Below are 21,897 nucleotides of genomic sequence, written 5' to 3'. Positions count from 1 at the left end.
ACTGTCAAATCAACATTAAAAATGTCACTCATTTCGAAATGGTTTCAATGCTCTTTTATAGTATCTATTCCGTTCCTTATTTTGCAACATACCAGTAATAATTACATTGATGCCGAAAAGATGCACACTTAGAGGAGGAATTAAATTTTTCGAATCCTACATAAAAATAAAAAAAATGTAAGTAGTGATTATATAATGTAAGATTATGGTTGAGTAATGCATTTTTTAAATATTACAGCCTACCAGCTATCACATATTGTATGTGAGACTACATACAAGATGAACAGCTATCATAAGACACATTGTATTTAATCACATTAGATAGTAATGCAATTAAAGTTGCACAACTGGCGTTGTATAATAACCAGTTGAGTGTTAGCAAGTATTTGTATACTACTGAAACATGTCAATAACCATAGCTCTCACAGGTTTATGATCAATGAAGCTTTGTCTACAGAAATCAGCTGGTATTACTTTCCATTGACAACCAAAGAATTCTCCAGGTTTTAGTCGATAATTCTAATTACTGACCACTAACATTATTGGACAGGATGACTATAAGCATCATCAGCTGGCCTGATAATCTACGGTCAGTACAAGACACACTAATAGACCTGCACATGGCTTAACCAACCACTGCACCATAGTGCACAGTTCTAAACAGAGTGGTCTGTTCGTTGGTAATTAAATTGAGAAAACAACTCCTTAGCTAATGTTGTTTGTTGCTCTTGAGGAAAATGTTCAATATAGTTGCAGAGGACCTGAGATTTGACATGTAAAGTACAAAGCTTGTGTTATATTTGGGTTATAAATATAAACTTGGCAGATAGGGTCTAATGAGGGTCAAAGGTGGGAATGCGTAGCATTTTGAAAAAATGTATTTTCCAGCTCTGGTTTGGCAGTGTAAGGGACATCTTAGCTGATTAGGCTTTGACGACAGTGATCATTCTTACTTTTAATTTGTCTCAATCAAGTCTGAGATGAAAGTGCACTGTGCCATCACTGGTGTATCCCTTTAAAATCCTGTGCTAAAATACTAACGCATTCATGTTGTCCCCGCATGGCTCTCCAGTCTCTCATGCAGACCAGATCTGCCTTGATGACAAGTTTAGTTCTGATTTTTTTGTTTTTTTAAGAGAAAAGAAAGAAGCATGTTCAAAAACTACCGAGCACAGAACATACCTCAACAGGTGCAAACTATACCTTTAAAAGTAAATAATACAACTTTGCAGTGTGGTGCTGGAATAAAAATCAAAGTGAGAGGTCTTCCTGCTCCTCGGTCCCTGTGCTCGGTGGTGCTGATGAGAGAGGATTTGAGTCGCTACTTTTGCACGCCCCGCCCCTAGTGAGAGAGCGAGAGCAGGGATGACAGAGAAGCAAGGCAAGGCATGCCTGTGAGCAGCCTGCAGCCCGTCCAGACTCTACACCGACCGGACCAGTTTGGAATATACTCTCCGTTTACAACTACATCAAATTCCCCCCTCTAAACTACACCTGCGTCTGCTCTGAGGGCATTTTAAACAAGAACACACTCTCAAAAGGGTTGTTTTTGGTTTCTCGTTTAAATAGATTTTTGAATTTGGCTGTAGTATCTCCCAAAAACTCGTAGTTGCCCATTCTTCCAAATGCTTTGCCTGCAAGTCTCGCTTTGCATGTGGGTATAGCAGCCAGGTGGTTTACGGGAAAAGAGGATTATAACATTGGATATTCTTTTCTTTTCTTTTTTTTTTAATCTAAATAAAGAAAATCCTCTTCTTCTTTTTTGGAAGCACTCCCACTATTTTGCGTCCACGATGTCTGACGCTAACGCAGAATGCAATATTAAGGTGTTATGTCGATTCCGTCCTTTGAACAAGTCTGAAATCGTCCGCGGAGATAAGTTCACCCCCGTATTTCAAAGAGAAGACACTGTCATCCTCGGGGTAAGTTATATCCAATCATCCCTCCGCTTCCTCTTCTTCTCTTTTTTTTCTGTCACCTTTCCGTGCAGACGGTGTGAGCTAACGCTAAGGGTTACACTTTTCATCTGGCACACACATCAAACACCGGTCGGACAGAACTGGAAGCTTAAAGGGATCTGACAGGGATCAAACTGAGTACAGCCAGTATCAGTGTCCTCATCAGCATGTTGCATCATTCATTCAGGTGTGTGCTGCTGCCATTAGTAAGCAACAGAGCTCCAAGGCAGTCTGTGATTTAGTCTGAACCTTGCAGGGAAAAAAAGCCGAGATCAATTTAGGAATTGCAAATCAAGTCATGTTTTTATATGATTCGCAGGATCTATGCTTCTCTTTTTGATATTCAGTCAAAGTCCACAACCCTGAGCTTTGCAGGGATTTGATAAAATTAAGGAACTTGGATCTCGACCCCACCTCAGTGATCCCACTCTGCTTCATTATTCATTCTCTGATATTGATCTACTGGATTTGGTGTGTTTCCTGGCATGGAATAATTACGCACAATTGATTGATAGCTGCTGATGTATCTTGTAGTCAGCCTTTAATGCACCGTTGAATCATCATGTGCTGCAAATCCCCCTGAGAGTCATAATTACGCTCTGTGGGTTGTCTGTCCAGTAAATGGATTTTGGTGTTGTCTCTGTTGATTGCTGTCACCGCTGTGGAGCTGGAATGAAAATCAAACAGAGCTATAAAATGCTGATCACTCTTATAGATACATGCCTAAGGCTGAGGTTAACAGTGGGTGATTACAGTGCTTTAAATGCAAATGGTTCTGTTATTTAGATGTAAAGCATGTCTGGACTAAGGCTGACACAGACACACACACGACAAATGGACACACAAGAATAAAACCCCAGCACAAACACACAGGAGTGGACACACATGCAAGCTATAACATGTATATACAATTTATTTGCTTATATTCACGACAATAACACTAATTTGAACACTTGAATGCAAACACACAAGCACATGTTACTGTAATACAAAGACATACATGCAGACAGAAATAGACACATGCAAGCTTAAACCTGCACATCTACTGTACAGTTCCATGTAATCACATCCATAACACTGCTTTAGCCACACAGCCAAAGACCCACTGGCAAACAAAAATACACACAGAAAACAACACATTGACACACACACACACACACACACACACACACACACACACACACACACACACACACACACACACACACACACACACATGCATACACACAGACACACACACACACACACACACACACACACACACACACACATGAGTGTGTATGGAAATAAAACCTTGTGCGCTCAGAAAGGGACTCACATGCTAGCTGAATCATGCCCATTCACTGTATATATGCATGAATTCCCTCTCATAATACTGCTCATGCTTTGGACTTGAATACACACACGCATATTTTGCACACACAAACATATAAACACACAAACAGCGCAAACAAACATGTACATGAAAATGTACACACAAGCAAGCTATATGTTCCTACTGTAGGTGCATGCATTCAAACCAATAATACTGCTTGTCTAATGCATATGTGTGTTTGTGCACTCACACATACACACAGGAAGTGAGAGAGAGAGAAAGAGAGAGAGATAGATACACCCATTTGGCCTGAGGTTTGACTTCATGTGATGATGAAGACAGCAGAAAATCCCTATCGGCTTACTCTGTTGTACGCAAGCATGCACACACACACACACACGTACACACACACAGACACACACACTTGCACACACACACACACACGCTGGCACACACATTAAAATGCATGGCAGCTCTGTTGGGGTAGCATTCCCTGTGTGACTGTCTTGTGTATCGTGGTTGTAGCAGCAGGATATCTTCCAGAAGCAGACTGAAGGCTCATTATCACCTTATTTTGATGCTGTTTGTTTGGGAATGGCAGGTTGGCATTATGGAGCAGCATGAAATCATTCATTCCTGCGTCAATCCTGGCAGTTTTATTAAAATGTGTTCTGGGTGTACTTGAAGGCAGCACAAGAATGAGAAAATATCATTCAAATGTTCAGTCTCGATGATAAGGAGGTTGTTTTATCTCAGCCTTAAATTGTATCATCTTAAATCTGCCGTCTTACAGTAAAAGATTTGTTTTATGTCTTTACTTGCGTTTTTTCAGAATGTACCGTGTGTGAGAAAGAGGAAACAGTCGCAAACAGAATGCGCAGATATGGAGTAAAATTATATTAACCTATTAGAGGAACTGTAATCCATCCTTATAAGAGACATGCTCTGCACTGCTGTCATCCCTCACTCACATATTTACAGCAGAGGCTTTAGAAACAAGGCGAAATCTTGAAATAGAAGTGTGCGTTTTTTTTCTTACATTCACAGTTATTTCATCCTCTAACTGCTCCACAATTTCCTTCTGTTCAGATGGCTGCGATCATAAAAGCATGTTTGCACTTTTCATCTCTGTGACTGTAATTACTTGGGAGCTTGCTAAGGTTTTTTTTTGGATGTGCAGATGTACTCAGAGTGTGTTTTACTCTTTGTAGCTTTCCTCTTGTAGCTCTGGAATACTCAGAGGAACTTGTAAAATAAAAAAATGTCTCTTGAGAGTTTAAATGGCGCGGCAGTCAGATTGTATCAGGATTTAAACTATCAGGCCGGCACGCAAGCTGCAGGGACCCTGTAGCGACAACTAAGCCCTCACATCGCGACGACTGATAGAAACAATTCACATCTGGCCCCACATTTGTCTGCTGCAGGAGGAAGGCTCCTTCCAGGACTTGTTAAGTGACACAGGCAATGATTTGAGTGGCTGAGCGATGGCTCGGCTGCACCTTGGTGGCAGACAGGAGGGGAATCGGAGAGATTAAAGATCGGGGTAGATGGTGTGTTGGCATGCTCAGAATTGATGAAGGAATTCCCAGGGGGCTCAAAACAATGGAAACAGGTGAAGTCTGACTCATAAAAAGTGCCAGTTTTTATCCCAGGACAGTAATCAAGGACTCTAGAATCAACTTGTGCGTAAATATTGATGACTTGAACTGACACAAACACAAGCTTTACTTCATACATTAAATTTTCATGAGCTTTAGGGGTGAGAAATGCAACTCAAAACTTGCTGACTGAATTGATGAATCTGCTTTAAAAGCTACAAAAATGCTATGTATTTTTTTTAATGCCACTTTAAATTCCTGTCATTTCCCAGAAGTCTGTTCAGATTTTTATTAGTTTATTTGTGACAGACCAAAACATGGCATAGAAGAAGAAACAATAAAGATAGCAAGCTGAATGAGTTATCTACAGCAAAAAAGCTGTTTTAAGATTTCCTAACAGCAGCCTCCGAGAGCCAGATGAATAAGAGTTGCAACAATAAACTCACTAAATGTCCAGGACTGACCAAAGATGCTTTTTATTGCTGAACCTTTCTTTTGCAATAAAAAGATTTTGTTACTTCTTCTCTCTAAAGTTACATACTCTCGCCTAAAGGCAGCAAATTCTGATGAAAGCTGCAGTCAGCTGTTCCTTCCTTCTGCAGACACAGAGTAACATCCGTCTTAGTTGGGAGTTTCATTCCTGGCAACCAGATGAATGCACCTAAATCCAATATGCTTGGGTCTCCACCATCTCCTGAGGGAAATATTTGACTCTTTAGCTCTTAAAAGCTACACTATGTTTAGCAGTTTGTCTTAACTTCACCCTGTGTGCTGTTTGTGCTTGGCAGGTAGATAACAATAAGTTTAGAAGAGCAATTCCACTTCAGATAGCTTCTTTATGTGCCTGGAATATATGGACATTGAAAGTGGCCAGGAAAGTTGGAGATCACCAAATTACTGAGAAGATAGATGTTTAAACTCTCCACAGAACTGAGTATCGCTGCAGATATCAGTGAAAGTTATCAGTGGGATTTCTATGAGCAGACCTTTTTAAATTACACAGTCATTTGATCCTTTGCTAATATTAAAATGTGATTAGTGCAGCTTTAAACTCAGTTATGCTCCTCAGGCACAAACCTGAGTGCTGAGAACTCAACTCTGTTCATCCAGACTAGACTAAAGCTGCGTTTCCACTGCAGGAACTCTCCCCCAGAGACCGACGCTGTAGGAGGTACTCTGTGCAGTTCTAAGGCATGCAGGCAGGGTCTAGTTGAAATCACGGTTACTTTATTTTTACTTCCCCAAAGGTCCCTGTGAGATGTGATGTACTTTCTGATTGTGCAGGGACTTTAGAGTTGATGCACTGAGAGCTTAACTCAATTCATCCAACGCAGGAACTTTTTACAAGGACAAGGGACTTAAGGGGGTACTCAGTGCCTTGCTCCCACAGGAACAACGGTCTAAATAATTTACAGTGGTCTTTATTCCATCCCTGAAAGCTACCCTGGACTTTATTCTACTCTTCTAAAAGCCCCAGATTTGGAATAGTAAATGTTCAGTGCTGCAAAACCCACCCCCAAAAGTTCAGACGGGTCTTTGGAGGTGGGTCTTGCTGCACTTTACACTTCTGATTGACGGATACCAGCAGCATTTAGAGGATTCTTTCTCATATCAGCTAAATGCTTTTATCAAGTATCTGCATGAATGAAAAATCTTTTTTTTGCATTTGAAGTGCTCTCCTTTTTTGTTCGCTTGTACTGTCCATTACCATTTCAGCTGCCATTTTCCATGAGCAGGATAATAGTCTGAGTGGAGAGCAAACAAGGCAGAACGCATTGGCTACAATGCAATTCCCCTAACTACGATCTGATGGTGATGTAGCTTCCATCAATCTCTATAAACAGGCATCTGCATACAAGTGTAACTAACAGTCTGCCCCTAAATACTTATCTCACATGAATTCCAGAACATTTCTGAACATTCAGATCCTTTAATTCCGTGGACCTGCCCTTTAACACATATAATACATGTCCCACACAGCAGGGGATTCTAAGTGTCAGACTTGACATGTATGAAAACACAACAGACAACTGAGGTGAATAGTAGAAAACAAGGCAGCAAAATTCTGCTCAGTGTGAAGGACTTCATCACCCTGCCCACTCTCTCAGCATACCTATCCCACATTATTACCTGTGGGGTTCACACACTAGCTCACCCTGACCTCATGCGTACTTTTTACTAAGGGGCTGGCAGGAAAAAACACGTTAAGTTGGGTAAATAGATTAATCCACTTGCATTCACACATGCAGCCTACAAGGTAAATATTGGGCAGTGCATGTGTGAAACAATCATCATACATTGTATTTAAACTCAAACTCTTTCCTCACTTGCTAGTAGGACTGGAAACAGTGGCATGGAAAAATAATCTGTGGCCATTGTAATTTATCACCCACTGTCTACTCTAGAAGCCCCATAAGTTGGTCATCACTCCCAGAGACTGAATTGTCTGCAGGGGGAAGCTGATGGGTTCTGAGATTGCACAGCAGACTTATTTGCTTAATCTTCATGAGTGTTAAAATCTTTGTGTAAACAAAGTCTGTAATGGGCTGGGGGAACCATTTAATCTATTGAGAAGTAGCCTCTGGCACTAAAAGTCCTAGAAAAAAGTGCTTTTGGTGGAAATACAGCGCAATAATTCAACTCAGTTACATGGATTTGCTTCCTACCTGGAAAATCTTTGATAACAGAAACACAAGAAGACTGCAGAATCACTCATCCACCCAAGGGTGAAGTAAACAGTGTTAGTGTTTGCTGAACAGGTCAGACAGTCACGTTCTTGGGCCGTTCCTTGCAGCACTTTCAGACAACATTTTCGTCATGAGTCACTTCAGTGGCGGTGGCAGTATGTCACATCCTAACTTTCTTCCAGAAAAAAAGTGTGTTATTTTCACTTTCCTTACTTTTGTATTTTTCATCTCGCATGCACGACCACCTGTGGAGCCCTGTGGATGCTGGTGTCTCAGTGACATTAAAAACCTCGTACTGGGGCTTCGCTGCCCCCCGGCACGGCCTTTGTGTTAGCTTCACAGAAGAGTGACACAGCTGTCTCCAGTATTTCACTGTCTAGAATAATGTGGCGTCACAGGGGCCAGATTGTCCCCCCTAATCTTCTGGCAGGCAAAAGAGACTGCCACGATGAATCACGCTCTGGATTCAGTTCTATGAATAAATAACTGATCATGGACGCCTCAGAGGCAGCAAGATATTGAATTTTTTCATTCTTGCTCTCAGGCACTGACATACAGATATGACATGCCAGCACCATATGAGGCATTCCCGTTCTACTCTTATTAAAAATGAAATGTGGCCATATATAAATCATAACAGTGGCTGTTTGTGATGATAAGAAATAACTGCTGTGTTATTCACTCACTGATTGTTTGGTGTCATATTTCTGTTAGCTGTGAAAGCTTTACGAGGCCTCATTTCCAGCCCCTTTGTCCAAAATGAAATCATTTTATGCTTCATTTGCCTGCCGTTGTTGCAAACCCTTGTGATTATATTTGGCTGCCTGTTTGGGCTGAGTTAGCTGTAGGGCACAAAAGAGAATGACATAACTTGGTGAAAGATTATTAGATCACCCTCCATTTTCCAAGAATTTAAAGCAAGCAGGAGCAAATCTCCACAACGGATTTTACTCGGCTGTCTCTTCAGCTATAGGTCAGTGTCTCTCTGCAGCAATGAATCTCTGGCCAAGATCAGAGGTTGGATTTTAATGAGATGATCTCAAAGAAAGAGCAGAATGATGTCACTTTGGACGAAAACTCAAAAAGAATGAGAAAAGTCATCTCTTACAACTTGCAGATGTAACTCTGTAAGATTCAATCAAGGGACACTCTGAGTTGTTGTGTTGACCTTACCCAGGGAGCATCTTTGTGTTGAAATAGTGTTTGAAAAAGTGTCTATGGCAACAGTTGAAAAGACATTGGGGGGAAAAGTCATCACACATATGAACACATAATAATGATTTTCAAGTTGCATCTTATATCTATTTCAGCCTGAATGATTGTATTACAGCGCACCACAGTCACCAACAAAAAACTAAAGGAGGAGAACAGGGTGCAATCTCATGATCGACTGCATGACAGTCGGGCAGTCACTACCATCGACCATCTATCTTCAGCTGATGGCTCTGTCCGTCAGGTATCAATCAACCATGTCAGCATCTAGGAGTTTTTCTACCTTCACAGTCAGAGCTGGCAGCCTCAAAGACAGCACTTCTTCTTCTTCTACTTCTTTGGAGAATATTTAAGAATACTTTCTCTACAATGTCTCAAAACCTTCTTGTTCTCTGGTCCCTAAAGAGGCGATCAGGAGACACTGATGACGACACAAACTCACGTCTGTGTCTGCTTGTTAGATATTGTGTGTTCTACCAATGCTACAGTCTAAACGTCAAGACTGGTTGTAGTCTGCTTGTAGTCTTTTTTAAATGACTATGAAATATTACTATGGTTTTTTGGTGATTTTTTTGTGTGTTGTTACGTCAGTTTTGGATTGGCCTATTAGTGCTTGTTTGTGAGCGTGAGTAACGTCTAACCTCTCCAAAATAACTGTGAGTCCATTACAGAGTTATGTTGGGGGTACCGTGCTGAAAAGTCGACATCAACTAGTCCATAATGAGCCGAACAACAATATACACTGAAATTACGTCTTTGACTGGATGGGATTTCAACCTCTGCTGGCAGATTTCGTTAAAAAAAACCATCACAGTAATCACCTCCATCCTGCTTTCACCTATAAAACAAACTATTTTATCAAAATCACAAGACAAAAGGTGTTTTTCTGACACATTGCTATCGTTACCATTCTTTAGCAAACTGTTTGAAGTTAGGTGTTGGGAGTTTAGACCATTGACTTAAATCATGAACATAGTCCCGGTGGAATCACCCATTGGTTTCTGAAGCCCACCAATGGGGGTCGCCGAATTGGAAATACTGACTCTACCTAAGTTTTGGTCAACCTGGCTAATAACTACAACGTATCCACCTGTCAGTCAAGCCAGTCACGCCTCTAATTTTGCATAATTTTTGCAAAACTCATAACCTTGATATTTTCTTTTTTTTTTTTTTAAAGTTATGTTTTTTGGCCTTTTTGCCTTTATTAGATAGTACAGCTGAAGAGAGACAGGAAATGTGGGGAGTAGAGAGTGGGGGAAGACATGCAGGAAATGGTCGACTGGCCGGGAATCGAACCGGCGACCCCTGCGTCGAGGACTGCAGCCTCTGTACATGGGGTGCTTAGACCGCTAGGCCACCAGCAACCCCTCCTTGATATTTTCTTAACGAGTGAAATATACAGAAACTCCCAACTCAAATAGTGTGCAGGAATAGAGAAATGGGTTATTCATATCAAAACATTTTTTTGTACCAGATTGTAAAATGTTTATCTGCTGTAAAAATGTGCACCTTATCGTGGGTGTTTACAGGGTCACCCTGATTTTGCAGCCAACCTCAAATGGACCCTGGAGGCACTGTAATTTTTTTTCCGCAATGGCTTCATGTTTTAATGCAGGAGGTGCCGCTTGGTGCAGACCTGATTCACCCTGTTTCACCATTTCATCATTTAAACCCTGGTTAGTGCTCACAGGGTAGTTTAAACATTCATTAGATCAAGTCCATGACCTCTACACTGACCCTCTCGTCATTGTCACATGGATTTTTCTGTTTATCTTTCATTGGCCCATGAAAGATATAACAGCTGGCGTGGAAGGTGAACTTGTCTGTGATGTGATGGTTCCCTCCACACGTGTTAGAGTCCAATTGAAATGTGCGTATTAGAGAGCTATTGATCCACTATGTTCTGCAAGCCATTTATAATTCTATGGATTACCATCTCATGGCTGCTGTTCCCTTGCGTGCTTACAAGTCTAATATAGAAACCCCTGGGCTTTAAAGGCTGCTGTATTCACAGCTGCGGAAATACAGCTTGTTTACATTTTGAGGAAGAATAGAGGATTAGAGCTGTCATCAGAGGTTAAATTCTGCACTAAAGCTTCCAGTTTTATGTGCTCTTTCCACAAGACGGTGCTTAAGGAGGCTCTGTATTGGAATTATGAAAATGAATTAGGATCATATGGGGAGCTACTGTGGCAGAAAATAGGCATGTAGTATCGTTAAAAATTAACAGATTAAGCATCAGCTAGACACTTAGTTTCTATGATGTGTGGTTTCTGAAGGGGCTGCAGCTCTTTTCCTGTCGTTCTCAGCTGAGAGCTGATTCCCTTTTCTTCTCTCGTCACTTTCTTGATTAGACACCGTGGTGGAAAATAGGAGGAGAAAACAGCTGCTGTCGAAACAAACTGTTGACAGAGTGTGTCGGACGCAGAGTAAACTCATCTACCTGTCTCGTACATTCTGTTATTTACGGTTGTGTTGGTGCTGTTTCTCCTCAAGGAGATTTCTTTTAACTGTCTGTGAGCCAAACAGAAAACAAAAATGGTGTTCCAGAGGGCTCTCCTCATCCCCGCCTGGTGTAGCTTTGTGCTCTAATTCTATCACTGCAGCGCGCACACCCTATCCAATTAGGCAAGCGTAATGGGATTGCAGTGTAGGGTCAAGATCTGCACTCATTTCTCCCCATCTCCACCGTCAAAACAGCTACCACTTGGGATCAGACCTCATCTTTCCTCTCCTCTCCTCTCTTTTCTTTCCCTCACTCCATTTTTCTCTGTCTAGCTGTATTTCATGGTGTAATGATTCTGCCGCTCGTTTCCCCATGACTCAGCAGTAACACTTTTGGGAATATGTGAGGAAAGGAGCTCAGCATCGTCTGTCATCTCATTAAGTAAAGGTAGAGGCTTCCAGCAGCTTTCATGGTGTCTAAGGGAGGGGGGGCTCCCGTCAATCAGGAGTCTAAATATTAAGGGATAAAGTGATTTCAGGGAGGTTTACTTCATGACAGTCTGCAGCGAAGATGTGAGAATCTAGAAAATGAGAAACAGGCTGGCTGAGATGAATTTTCAAGAGCAAAATCAATATTCTAATCAAGACTACTTTAAGGCTATCCTCAAATTACTCAAGCTTTAGAGGGCCTAATCTATCCACACTTTATGCACACCATAAGTCCAGCCTGCTCGCTCTTTCATCTCTTTCTTAATATTCATCAGAATACATTCACTACCATTAGCCTATTAGCTTTTTTCACGTCATATTAGATATGCATTGAAATAAATGGCATCCCTTTCAGCACCTCATGGTCTTGGAGCTTTTAATTCCTTTCAAAGGGATGATTGGAAAAGAACTCTGGTTCTTATGATTCATTCTTTCTTCAGTCTGTCTGGCTTTTAAATGTATAAGAGTTTATGAATATGTGATCACTTGAACATCAATTACCAGTGCTTCTTTTGTGTGAAAAATGATAAAGATACCTGATGACCTACCCATTGTGTATTGACAGATTCTACATAAAAATGTAGAATCTTGACAGAGGGGCACATTTTCAGCATGAGAAGTGTTCTAGTGTCTGTTTGTATAACGTTTGTATTCCGAGAAGTATGAGCGTAACGGTACGACGGAAATATAGGTTCAGCTCAGAAGTCTTGGTTCCGCCAGATCCGTGCCAGATCCGTCTCCGCTCCACTGCTGTTCAGCTCCATGCTCCATCATCGTTTTCAGAGCAGCACCGCCAGACAGCAGCAGCAGCCACAAAACCGAGGATATTCCTGCTGTAATTTCTGAATCAATGGTTTTCCTCCTCCATGATGAGCTTCTCTTCATCATCGTTGTCTTTATTGGTCTAGGAAAATCTCTGATCTGATGACTCCAGGCGTGGCTCCGCTCATTATGATGGTCTGTTGATATAATTAAGTGAAATATGATCTGGCATCAACACGGAGGGTTTTATTCTGAATATCAATCGGATAATTACATTTTGTTGGTTCCCGTCCCACTTGATCTGCTCTGTGCAAATTGATGCATCATTCTCTGGCATCTAGAATAATAAGAAATCTTGCATATCAGCTGCTGAGGGCTCTGGATTGTCGGAGCTGAAACGGAGCAGAAAGACAATGGAGTGGAGCCAGTGGAAGTAAACACATCGACTAGAATTGAAATTAGCTCCGGTGGCGTGGCAGAGCCGAGATGGACTGAATACAGATCTGGTGGAAGTTAGCCGTAAGAGAAACAAACACATACAATTTATTAGGGGTGAGCCCGACTAAAGATTTGCTTAGTCGAATCTGATTCATCAGATTTTGCCCATAGTCAACAAATAGTCGAATGTTTGTTATTTTTCCTTATTGACCCAAAGTCTGCATGATGGTGACCGCATGACAATATTACGCATAACCCTTTACAATTAAGAGTCTCGTAGCTTAAAGTAAAAGGGACAACAGAATATTATAGGTATAAAACTTAGATTTTTTTCATCTATATTGCAAAAACAATGAGGTGATGGAGAGAAAACTCAAATAAGGCCACCATCTGTTAAACATGGAACAACGCGCCATTATAGAATAAGGAATCAGGAGATATTTAAACCGTGTTCACACAGCGGAGAGCAGCGCTGTGGAGGCTATTTGTCCAACTTAAGGCTAAACATTTGTATAATGTTCAAAATCAAACCTGAAACAGCTAAAGGGTTTTTAAATCTCTTAACTGAACCTTTTAAAACAGTCTTTCATCGCGTCTTTGGCCGCTTGAGTCTTTTCAAATTGTACGCGAGGAAAACCATCATGTTTACGCGCTCCTTGCTTTGTTGATTGTAAATCCTGTCTTTGAGAATATCCTCTCTGATGGGGTGGAGGTGGATGGGAGGCTGTGGATTGTTCTTGAGGCTTCAGACAGCTTTGGGTATCCCTCCTCCTTCGTTTGGCCCCGTACAGTTTTTGTGTGGTCCGGTAATCCTTGATCTCACAGTCCTCTTCATGAAGCTGCTCCTCATCTTCATCACTATTTTTAGGATCATCTGAAGTTTTATTTTCTGACATTTTGAGCAACTATGGACGTAAAAAGATTTAAAGGCCAGCTGAGGTACGTCTGCTCCACAGGTCCCCGCTAAATGGTCCACCTTTAATGACCAGGGGAGATTTAATTACCACTTTAAGGAGATTTAACACTTCAAGAGCTGTTCTCAGAATTACATTAAATAAGTTTATATTTATATAAAAATAGGCTAAATGAGACACTATTTTTACGGGAAACAGGAAAATAATGTAAAATTAGACATTGAGCACCCCCATGGTTTGAATGGAATGATCCACGTTTCATATGCAAATATTCGACTATGAGATTGGCAGTCGACTGAGGCTCGTTAGAACGAATCGTTGAATATTCGACTATTTGGGGTCACCCCTACAATGTATTAACCTTTATTAGGAGCTTAAAGAACTGTTACACATTATCTTAAGTGTAGCCTAAACATTTCTGACTTGTAGGCCTACTAAGAACCATTTCTTACGGCATTATTTCTAACATTAAGAACAATCATAAAGAATAAAAATAGAAAACTGTAGGGTCTGAAATCAACAGACGCTGAGTGCCAAATGTGGGCAGATTCTTCAGGATGGGGAGAGCATTTCAGAGGTCTATTCGACACATATGGGTAAATATTTGTACCAAGATATTCACCTTATTAATAAATAACTCTGCTGATTTTTTGCTGCTGCTACACCAAACTGCAGCTCCTCTCTCTCCTGCTGCTCTACTGCCTGCATGCTGGAGCTCCGTGAGATTGGGCTGACACACACAAACATATGCTACCCTGCTTAAACCCACTTGGATTTCGGGATCAAGACTTTGTGACAGGGCTGCCAACTAAAGGCCCATTTTAGTTTTGTTTTCTATGAACCCAGAAGAGGCTTGATATGTTTTTTTTTCCTAAGAGATGATGTGATCCACAGTGCACTCTCGGCTCTGTTCAGCCCCTCCTGCTCTTGACTGTAACAGACACCCACACGGATGATCACAGGTTTAGGGGATGATTTATTGAGAAACTCACAGAAACCAGTTTTCCAGTAGCCTACATGACGAGTTACACATGCTCTGTGTGTGTGATGTGCTACAGTTTTCCTGTCCATGTCAGGAACTTGGATTTGAATTACCTTTAGTTCTGTGCCAAACCGTCTTGTTGTGTATCTGCACCGAGCTGAAAGTGACAGATTAAAACGGTTTGTTACCTTTACAACCCTAACGAGTTGTACTAATCAATCATATATTAGCAGGGTTTGGTGTATGTTTGTGTGAAGAGCAAAAGCAGGAAGAATGCACACTGCTGCAGTCACATCCCAGCTCCCTTTGGTAGTAATCTGATGATGGTCACTGTATAAACACATTTTGTCATGCAAGTTCAGTTTTAAATCATCCTAGATCAAACATTTAAACTTAAAGCAGGGGTTGGTAGTCAGATTTATATACACTTTTTGTTATACTGGATAAAATTATCTTTATGTCCGGATGGCAATCAATCCATAATGTGTTCTTAAAAAAGAGCGGAAAAAAGCCGCTATCTACAGCCGGAGTAAACCTGGAAAAACACCAACCAATCCCTGCCATCAGGAGCCAAAATATGAAACCAATCAAATCCGGTCCTGCCTTTCTGCCTGCCTCCTGCGCATACATTTCATGTTTGTTCGTGTTTTTAACTTTCACTATGATAATGTTTTGGTGTTTTCATACCGCTGAGTGAGACATGAGTTTACGTAGTGCAAAACACAAACGATGTTCTGAGGACCGGTTTTGAATCAGTCATGATCATATGGTCGTGAATCAGCAGGGCTCGTGCATGTGAGCGGGGGCGTCGTTTCGTAGGAGATCTGAGGGGGCGGGTTAGACGGAGTCCTGAGGAAATGCTACATTCAAATTCATGCAGGTTTTCTGTGACTACCAACCCTAACTTTAAGCTATAAATCAGCTTGACCCTGTGCTGCAAAAGCCCATCAGTGGTTACACTTTTTGACTACCCAGAATGCATCAAGAATGATCCGACCTCCGTTCATCAAACTTTATAAAAGTTTTTTCCCCCTCACATGTACGGATCTTTAAAAGGATGCATTTTCACTTTTTACTGATCTTTACCCTGATGTTATTTTGACAAACTTAAAACCTATAAATTGTGCAAAAATCACAAGACAACAGGTTTCTTTTTTGGGTCCCTACAGCTGAAAAATAAGTGACATGTCTGTGTCTGTTGTTGAACTGAGACACCCATACTTGAATGTATTATTTATGAATTTTTTGTTTGTAGCCAAATGTACTTTGTCCCATAAATAAACCATGCTGCAGTTGCCCTGATGCCCTGCAAATTTAGAGGTTGCAATTAAAAAAAAAACATTAAAAAAGTCTAACCCAAACCCTGAAGGCCTATAGAACTTCTGTTGTGATGTTTGGATTTGCAGTGTTCTTCTTTTGCATAGGTTTTTGACTTCTGCATCGTTTTTGTGTTTGCAGCACATTTTCTGTTGTTATAAATGTATGGCTTTTGTAACAAGCATTTTCAATTGCAGTTCATTTCTGTTCTTGGGTGTGTTTTGGACTCATTCTAAATTTGAAGCCCGCTTTCCTCAAATAGAAATTAGTGCCTTTGCAGCCTGTTTGCACTTGTCAACCACCATGCATGTGTTTACAGCTTTCTCAGAAATCATTCTGGGAGATTCTTCATTAACAGACCACATTTAGGAAGTAATCATTAATGGGTTAATAAGTGACACCAATTTCAGCTTCCAATCTTCAGCCACAGTCAGCATCATGGTAGCTGCCAGTTCCTTCAGCTCATCTTTATTTTTACTCAGCGTGCACACATGCCAGGGTTAGATAAGCTTGTGCCAGTTCATCAACACTTCTCTCTCTCTTTATGACAGAAGTGGGCTGTGACTGCGAGGCTTTTAGCTGCGGGGAGCGGTAATGGAGCATCCTCTCCTCATTAGACACGGCCCTGCCCAGGATGCTGCCTGGTCCTCATGTCTGCCCTCTCGGTCCCTGTGGAGGGTACAACATAACTAACGGCACAACATAACTAACGGCACATGTTCAAGCACGTGTGTGCACAAGCCAAGACCCTAAGCAGTTGGTGCCACATAAGCGTGGTAATGAGACAGCAAGGAAATCCATGAAGGAGACAATAGGAGCATCCCCCATTCGACTTCCTTATGCAGGAATTCTGTTTCCTTCAATTAATCAAAGTTCAGTTTATGGATCTGACACTTGAGAACTTTGACATCTCCTCCAGGTCTCTGTTTTTTTCTTTATCTTTCAGGGGGAGCCAAGCTTTCCAGCATGCTCCTCCACTGTTTTCGATCTAGGTTAATCTAATTTTGGATTGAAATAAAATCCCATTATATAACAGAGACTTGGAAAATCTTGGCAAACATGAATTTCAGGCTTATTTTAATCTGTGCACGGCCTTGATGTAGTCCCGGTCCAGACTTTTAAAAAATCACCTCTCCAGGCTAGAATATAGCATACTGCTGTTTCTTTGTGACTCCCAGTAGGAGCATCAATAATCACAATGCACTGTTATTTGGCTGCTTTTTTCAACCTCTTCAATCTCCCAGAGTTTCTAATTAACTACATTATATGCAAACTCTTAATATCATTCACATTTTTTCTTTTCTGGAGGCCTTCTATTATCCAAATTACCTCTCTGCACAGTTCAGTCATTAGTTGCAGCTGAGTTACAAAGAGAATCTCAATAACCTTGTTGTTGATTTTAACGGCACATTTAAATCAGTGCTCACTGCTCATTCTTGGATCGCTTCATTTTCTACCGAGCTATTCCCCTCGGTCACTGGGTTTAATAATTGCTACCAGCAAACATAAGTTGATGAAAATCTGTGCTTATACTTTGATATTTTCATGGCTCCCTTCATCCAAGCCTTTCAAGAACTAATTTATTATTCATTCTCTGGCTCATGTGTTCATTAACAGGGCTCATACTAATGCCTCATTTCCATCCATGTATGCTGCCTGTAGATCTTTACATAAATGAATGATGCCTCTAGTGTCCAACGCAAGGAAGTGTTTTTCTGTACAGCTGGATAGAAACAAAATAGGAACTATTTGATAAATCTGACTGTATTAAACATTGACTGTACATTAATATGAACAACGCACCTCCATACTCTCCCATTGTGAGATGTGAAGCCAGACAACCCTCCCAACCGGCTGGTATTGCGCTGGTGGAGCCAAGGCATGCGCAGAAGCGATCTGGCTGATTAAGCTGCTGGACTGATGTTACACTGATATCCTTCGACTAACCAAAACACACATTTAACTTACCAATAAAACATCCAACCTTTAGGTTCGTACAGTTCAAATCAGAACAGATTCATGTGTTGGTCTGAGGCAGACATGCATGGCTATAGAAAGTGCAATGCCTTTGTGTTAGATTCAATACGATTTCTTAAGCCTTTGGTTCTCTACTCTGCTAATCTAGTAAAGATTGCTGTAAAAGAGCTGTCAATCGTGACGCCACATCCTCTCTTTCAACATCAAATAACTTAAATTCTTAGAAAAATGAACACTTGCACATAAACTAGCATGACAAGAACTAACTATAATGACAAAGACCATATTTGAAAAAATATGTTCCATTTGTTAACATGGAGGAGGCAGGGTTTATAAATACTTCATAGAGTCAGTAGTGGAAGCTCCAAATATTTTGGCTTCCCAGTTCGTGATTACCTGTGGTGTCCATTTTGATATACAATCTGTAGTATTTCATAACAAATAATAATTTACGACAATCTGTATTCAATTAATAACCATATGTTTAACTATTTTAACATTACTTGGATTCACAATGTTTTAAAACTAGATACAACGTTCTTAGTAATCATTCAAACTCTCTTTAAAATCAACTGAATTGAAGGAAATAGCCTGTTAGCTATGTTAGCTAGTTATCAGCCAGTTAGCTAAACTAGCAAAATGTCATAGGTCTAAGTCATAGGCGTAGTATCCTTGACATCACCCATCTGTTTCTGAAGCGCTGTTTTGAGGCCAATCGTCGGCGGGAGCCATTTTGCTGCTGTCGAGCGATTGTGAAGTTAAGAGGCGGGCTTTGAGCCTCCTAGCCAACAGCTACAGTGTTCCCGCAGTCAGCTATGTCCCTCATTGGAAGACTCGTAATCTCAATATCTTCGAAATTGCAGAGGAAGAAAATTCACATCCCATACAGTGTGTGCCGATCGAGAAATGAGCTATCCAGACTACACTCTTCTTTTGTACCAGGCTGTAAACATGTTTATTTCTGCTGTAAAGATTGGCTTTTTCCCATTCATGTGTATGTGACTTCCGGTACTTCCGGAGCCAGCCTCAAGCGGATCCTCGATGAACTGCAGTTTATAACACTTCCTCAATGGACTCATATTTTTAGACCGGAGGTTGCCGCTTGGTCTAAGTTAAAAGTTTTGGACAGTTAATGGACCTCTTGTCGACTCCCCATACACATAGGAAACCAGATGTCATAGTGTGCTGCTGTAGTGTGATGTAGTTGGTAAATTACTACATTGGTTCTTCTACAATTTGTCCTTTTTTGGATCAGTATCCTCTTAAACATTGCAACTCTGCAACAGCGCCAGATTGAAGTTCCACTACCACTACACCTTTGGACTTACACACTGGTGTCACAGAGTGTGACTTCATATCGCATTATAGCGTTGCAGTAGCGCGAGAGACACTATCAACTCCAACGCTGCACATCGCTGCCGTCTTTACCCCATTCCGCCTCTGTTACTACCTCCAACGAAGGATCAGAGGCGGAATGACTTTGCCCCACCATTCCGCCTCTGTGCGTAACACATTGCAGATGGGACGTAACGGTGGCATAAATATCCTGCCTTGAAATGGCACTATATAAGAGCCAATGTCGAGACTCTGGGTTCTGACTTAATCAAGACTTTGGACAACGTAAAAGCTCCATTTCAATTTGGCACAGAGCTAAAGATGCTGGCCGTTGTTGCATTATAAGTATGCCGCATTATCATTTCATTGGAGACTCACCTCTCGCTTAAATTCACTCAATGCACTTGGCCCAGGGGTCTATGTACAAATTGAATTACTGGTAGAGAAGGATCGATGGCTCTGTTAACATGGCCTCACCAGCAAGAAGTGCTATCAGTGCAAGTTTCACCCCCTCTGCTTTTTTGACAAGAAATCTTTCAGTTGAAAATGTACTTGTGAAAATTTGATGCACTGTCTATCCCCACAGTGTTTGTAAGTGTTAATTGGATTATTTTACACATCCAGAGCCATATTAGGACTTAAGAACAAGGCTTTTTTAAGGTTAGGCTTGCTGCCTGGAAAACAGGATTTTCTCAGTGTTAATGGCTCACTGTGTTTGGCTTTTTTCCCTGATGTGCTGAAGCAGCAGAGACAGAGACAAAGCTGCTGTCAGGAGCAAGCTTGTGTCTCTTATGAATACATTTTGACTGGATTAATTTATGCGCAGATTGAGCTGTGGGCTGAAACCGAGGTAATGACTTAAAGTCCATGAGACCTCAGGTGTTTGCTTTGACATTAAATATTCCCTTTCAGAGGAGGGACGGATAATAGCTCTCAGACTGTCTCAGGTCGCAGTCACAGCTTTGTGCTCCAATCTCGGGTCGCTGATCCTTATTCACATAAGACAACTTGTGTCTTTTTCAAGGTTCATCTCTATGTTTTGTTGGGTTTCTATAAATTTGAAAAGCTAAGTTACTGGAAGGCATGTGAAGGCTGAAAGCCCAATCAATTGTGACATTGCTTGCGAGCCCTGGAACGGTCCGAGTGTCACTTAGGTGATGAGGCGTCTTCGTCATTGTTGACAAGTGTTTTCCTCTCTCCTTCCTGTCCTTTCTTTCACCACTCTCCCTTTCTTTCAATCTCTTTTATTCTCAGTCTCTGCAGTATCTGCCTAGCCAGTCTATTTGAACTGGATGAAAAATTCTCAGTGCTTTGCTGTTTTTCTTGCCGCTTTGCTGTTAAAGGTTGCTCTGGGCTCTCCTGGGTCTATATGTACCCTTGAGCTCTTACAATAAAGAGAGAAAGGCTCATTATTTAAACATGAGGATGCCGGTGCCAATAAAAAAACAAAGTGTCAATGAACAAACCTTGGAGGTTTAGACAGGTTCTAAACACTTTTTTTCCCTGTAAAGCTGAGTTTGGATTCATCAGCCAGAGTTTTCAAATATTAATGGATTTTAAAGGGTAAAGTGGACCTTATTTGGCCACAGCTTTGCTCACAGTTAAGGAAGAAATTAACATTAAAACTTGGTACACTTTAGTCTACAGAGTGCTCTTAACTCAGAAACTCCTTTTTGTAAATATCTTCTGTCTTACAATCTTAATTAGCAGACAGCATTTCCTCTTTTGACATGTAGGTCTAAATTTTCAAAACATTTCTTGCTGATATTTGAAGACTTCTTTCAAACACTCTCTCTAGATATTGGGTGATACATTATTGTCGGTGTCTCCCCGCGAGCCCGAACAGGATAAGTGGTCAAGGTGATGGATGGATGGATGGACATTATTGTCTCTCACTGAGCCATAGATGAAAAAGTTGATATCCTCATGTCTTTAAGTGTGAAATATAAAGCTACAGCCAGTAGCGAGATAGCTGAGTGGATGTGTCATTTTCCAGATGCATTCAAAATTGTATAAAAGATTGCATTTCAACATGTTTATTGCTCTCTTTTCTCTTTCTGTGTCGATCTTTTCTGCATTTTTCAGGCCACCATCTCAGATAATTTGCATTCTTACAATCAGTTACTTTGTCTTTCTTCAACTCGCTCCAAACCTCTTCCCTCTGGAGTCCATAGGGGGCTGTGTGTAGCTCCTATTTTCTGGCCTAAAACTCATTGAACAAAGACCAATCACAGCTTCCATCTCCTTTCCCACTCAACTCCTCCACTCTCCAATCTTCTCTTCCCTCTGTTCTCCTGCTTCCCTCTCTCACCCTGATGAATTATGCAGAGTACTTTGCTTTGATGGGGGACTAATTGCTCCTCTTCAATGTGTGGCTCTTTAATAAAGACAGGAAAACAAGCAAAATTATTAGATGAGAGTTTACAATGTAGTGTTGGGTGGTAAACTTTGGGTTCCCCGTGCTGGTG

At 41.1% G+C, this 21,897-nt stretch overlaps 1 protein-coding gene across 3 annotated transcripts in view; it reads left to right on the top strand.

Annotated features, from left to right (window-relative positions):
- Positions 1 to 1,383: 1,383 nt before the first annotated feature.
- The window catches only part of kif5ab (kinesin family member 5A, b), a 92,135-nt gene continuing 71,621 nt past the window's right edge, over positions 1,384 to 21,897 (top strand). For 2 of the 3 annotated variants that reach the window (XM_034694672.1, XM_034694679.1), the window contains exon 1: positions 1,391 to 1,922. In XM_034694672.1, the coding sequence (XP_034550563.1) occupies positions 1,794 to 1,922 (129 nt within the window). In that variant the 5' untranslated portion in view covers positions 1,391 to 1,793. Of the gene's footprint in view, positions 1,923 to 21,897 lie in introns of all 3 variants that reach the window. The other variant, XM_034694662.1, reaches the window with a different exon arrangement.

The sequence above is a fragment of the Notolabrus celidotus genome, chromosome 1, assembly GCF_009762535.1.
Source record: "Notolabrus celidotus isolate fNotCel1 chromosome 1, fNotCel1.pri, whole genome shotgun sequence".
Taxonomy (NCBI): domain Eukaryota; kingdom Metazoa; phylum Chordata; class Actinopteri; order Labriformes; family Labridae; genus Notolabrus; species Notolabrus celidotus.
The sequence above is the reverse complement of the archived record's forward strand: the minus strand, read 5'-3'. Positions and strand labels throughout refer to the sequence as shown.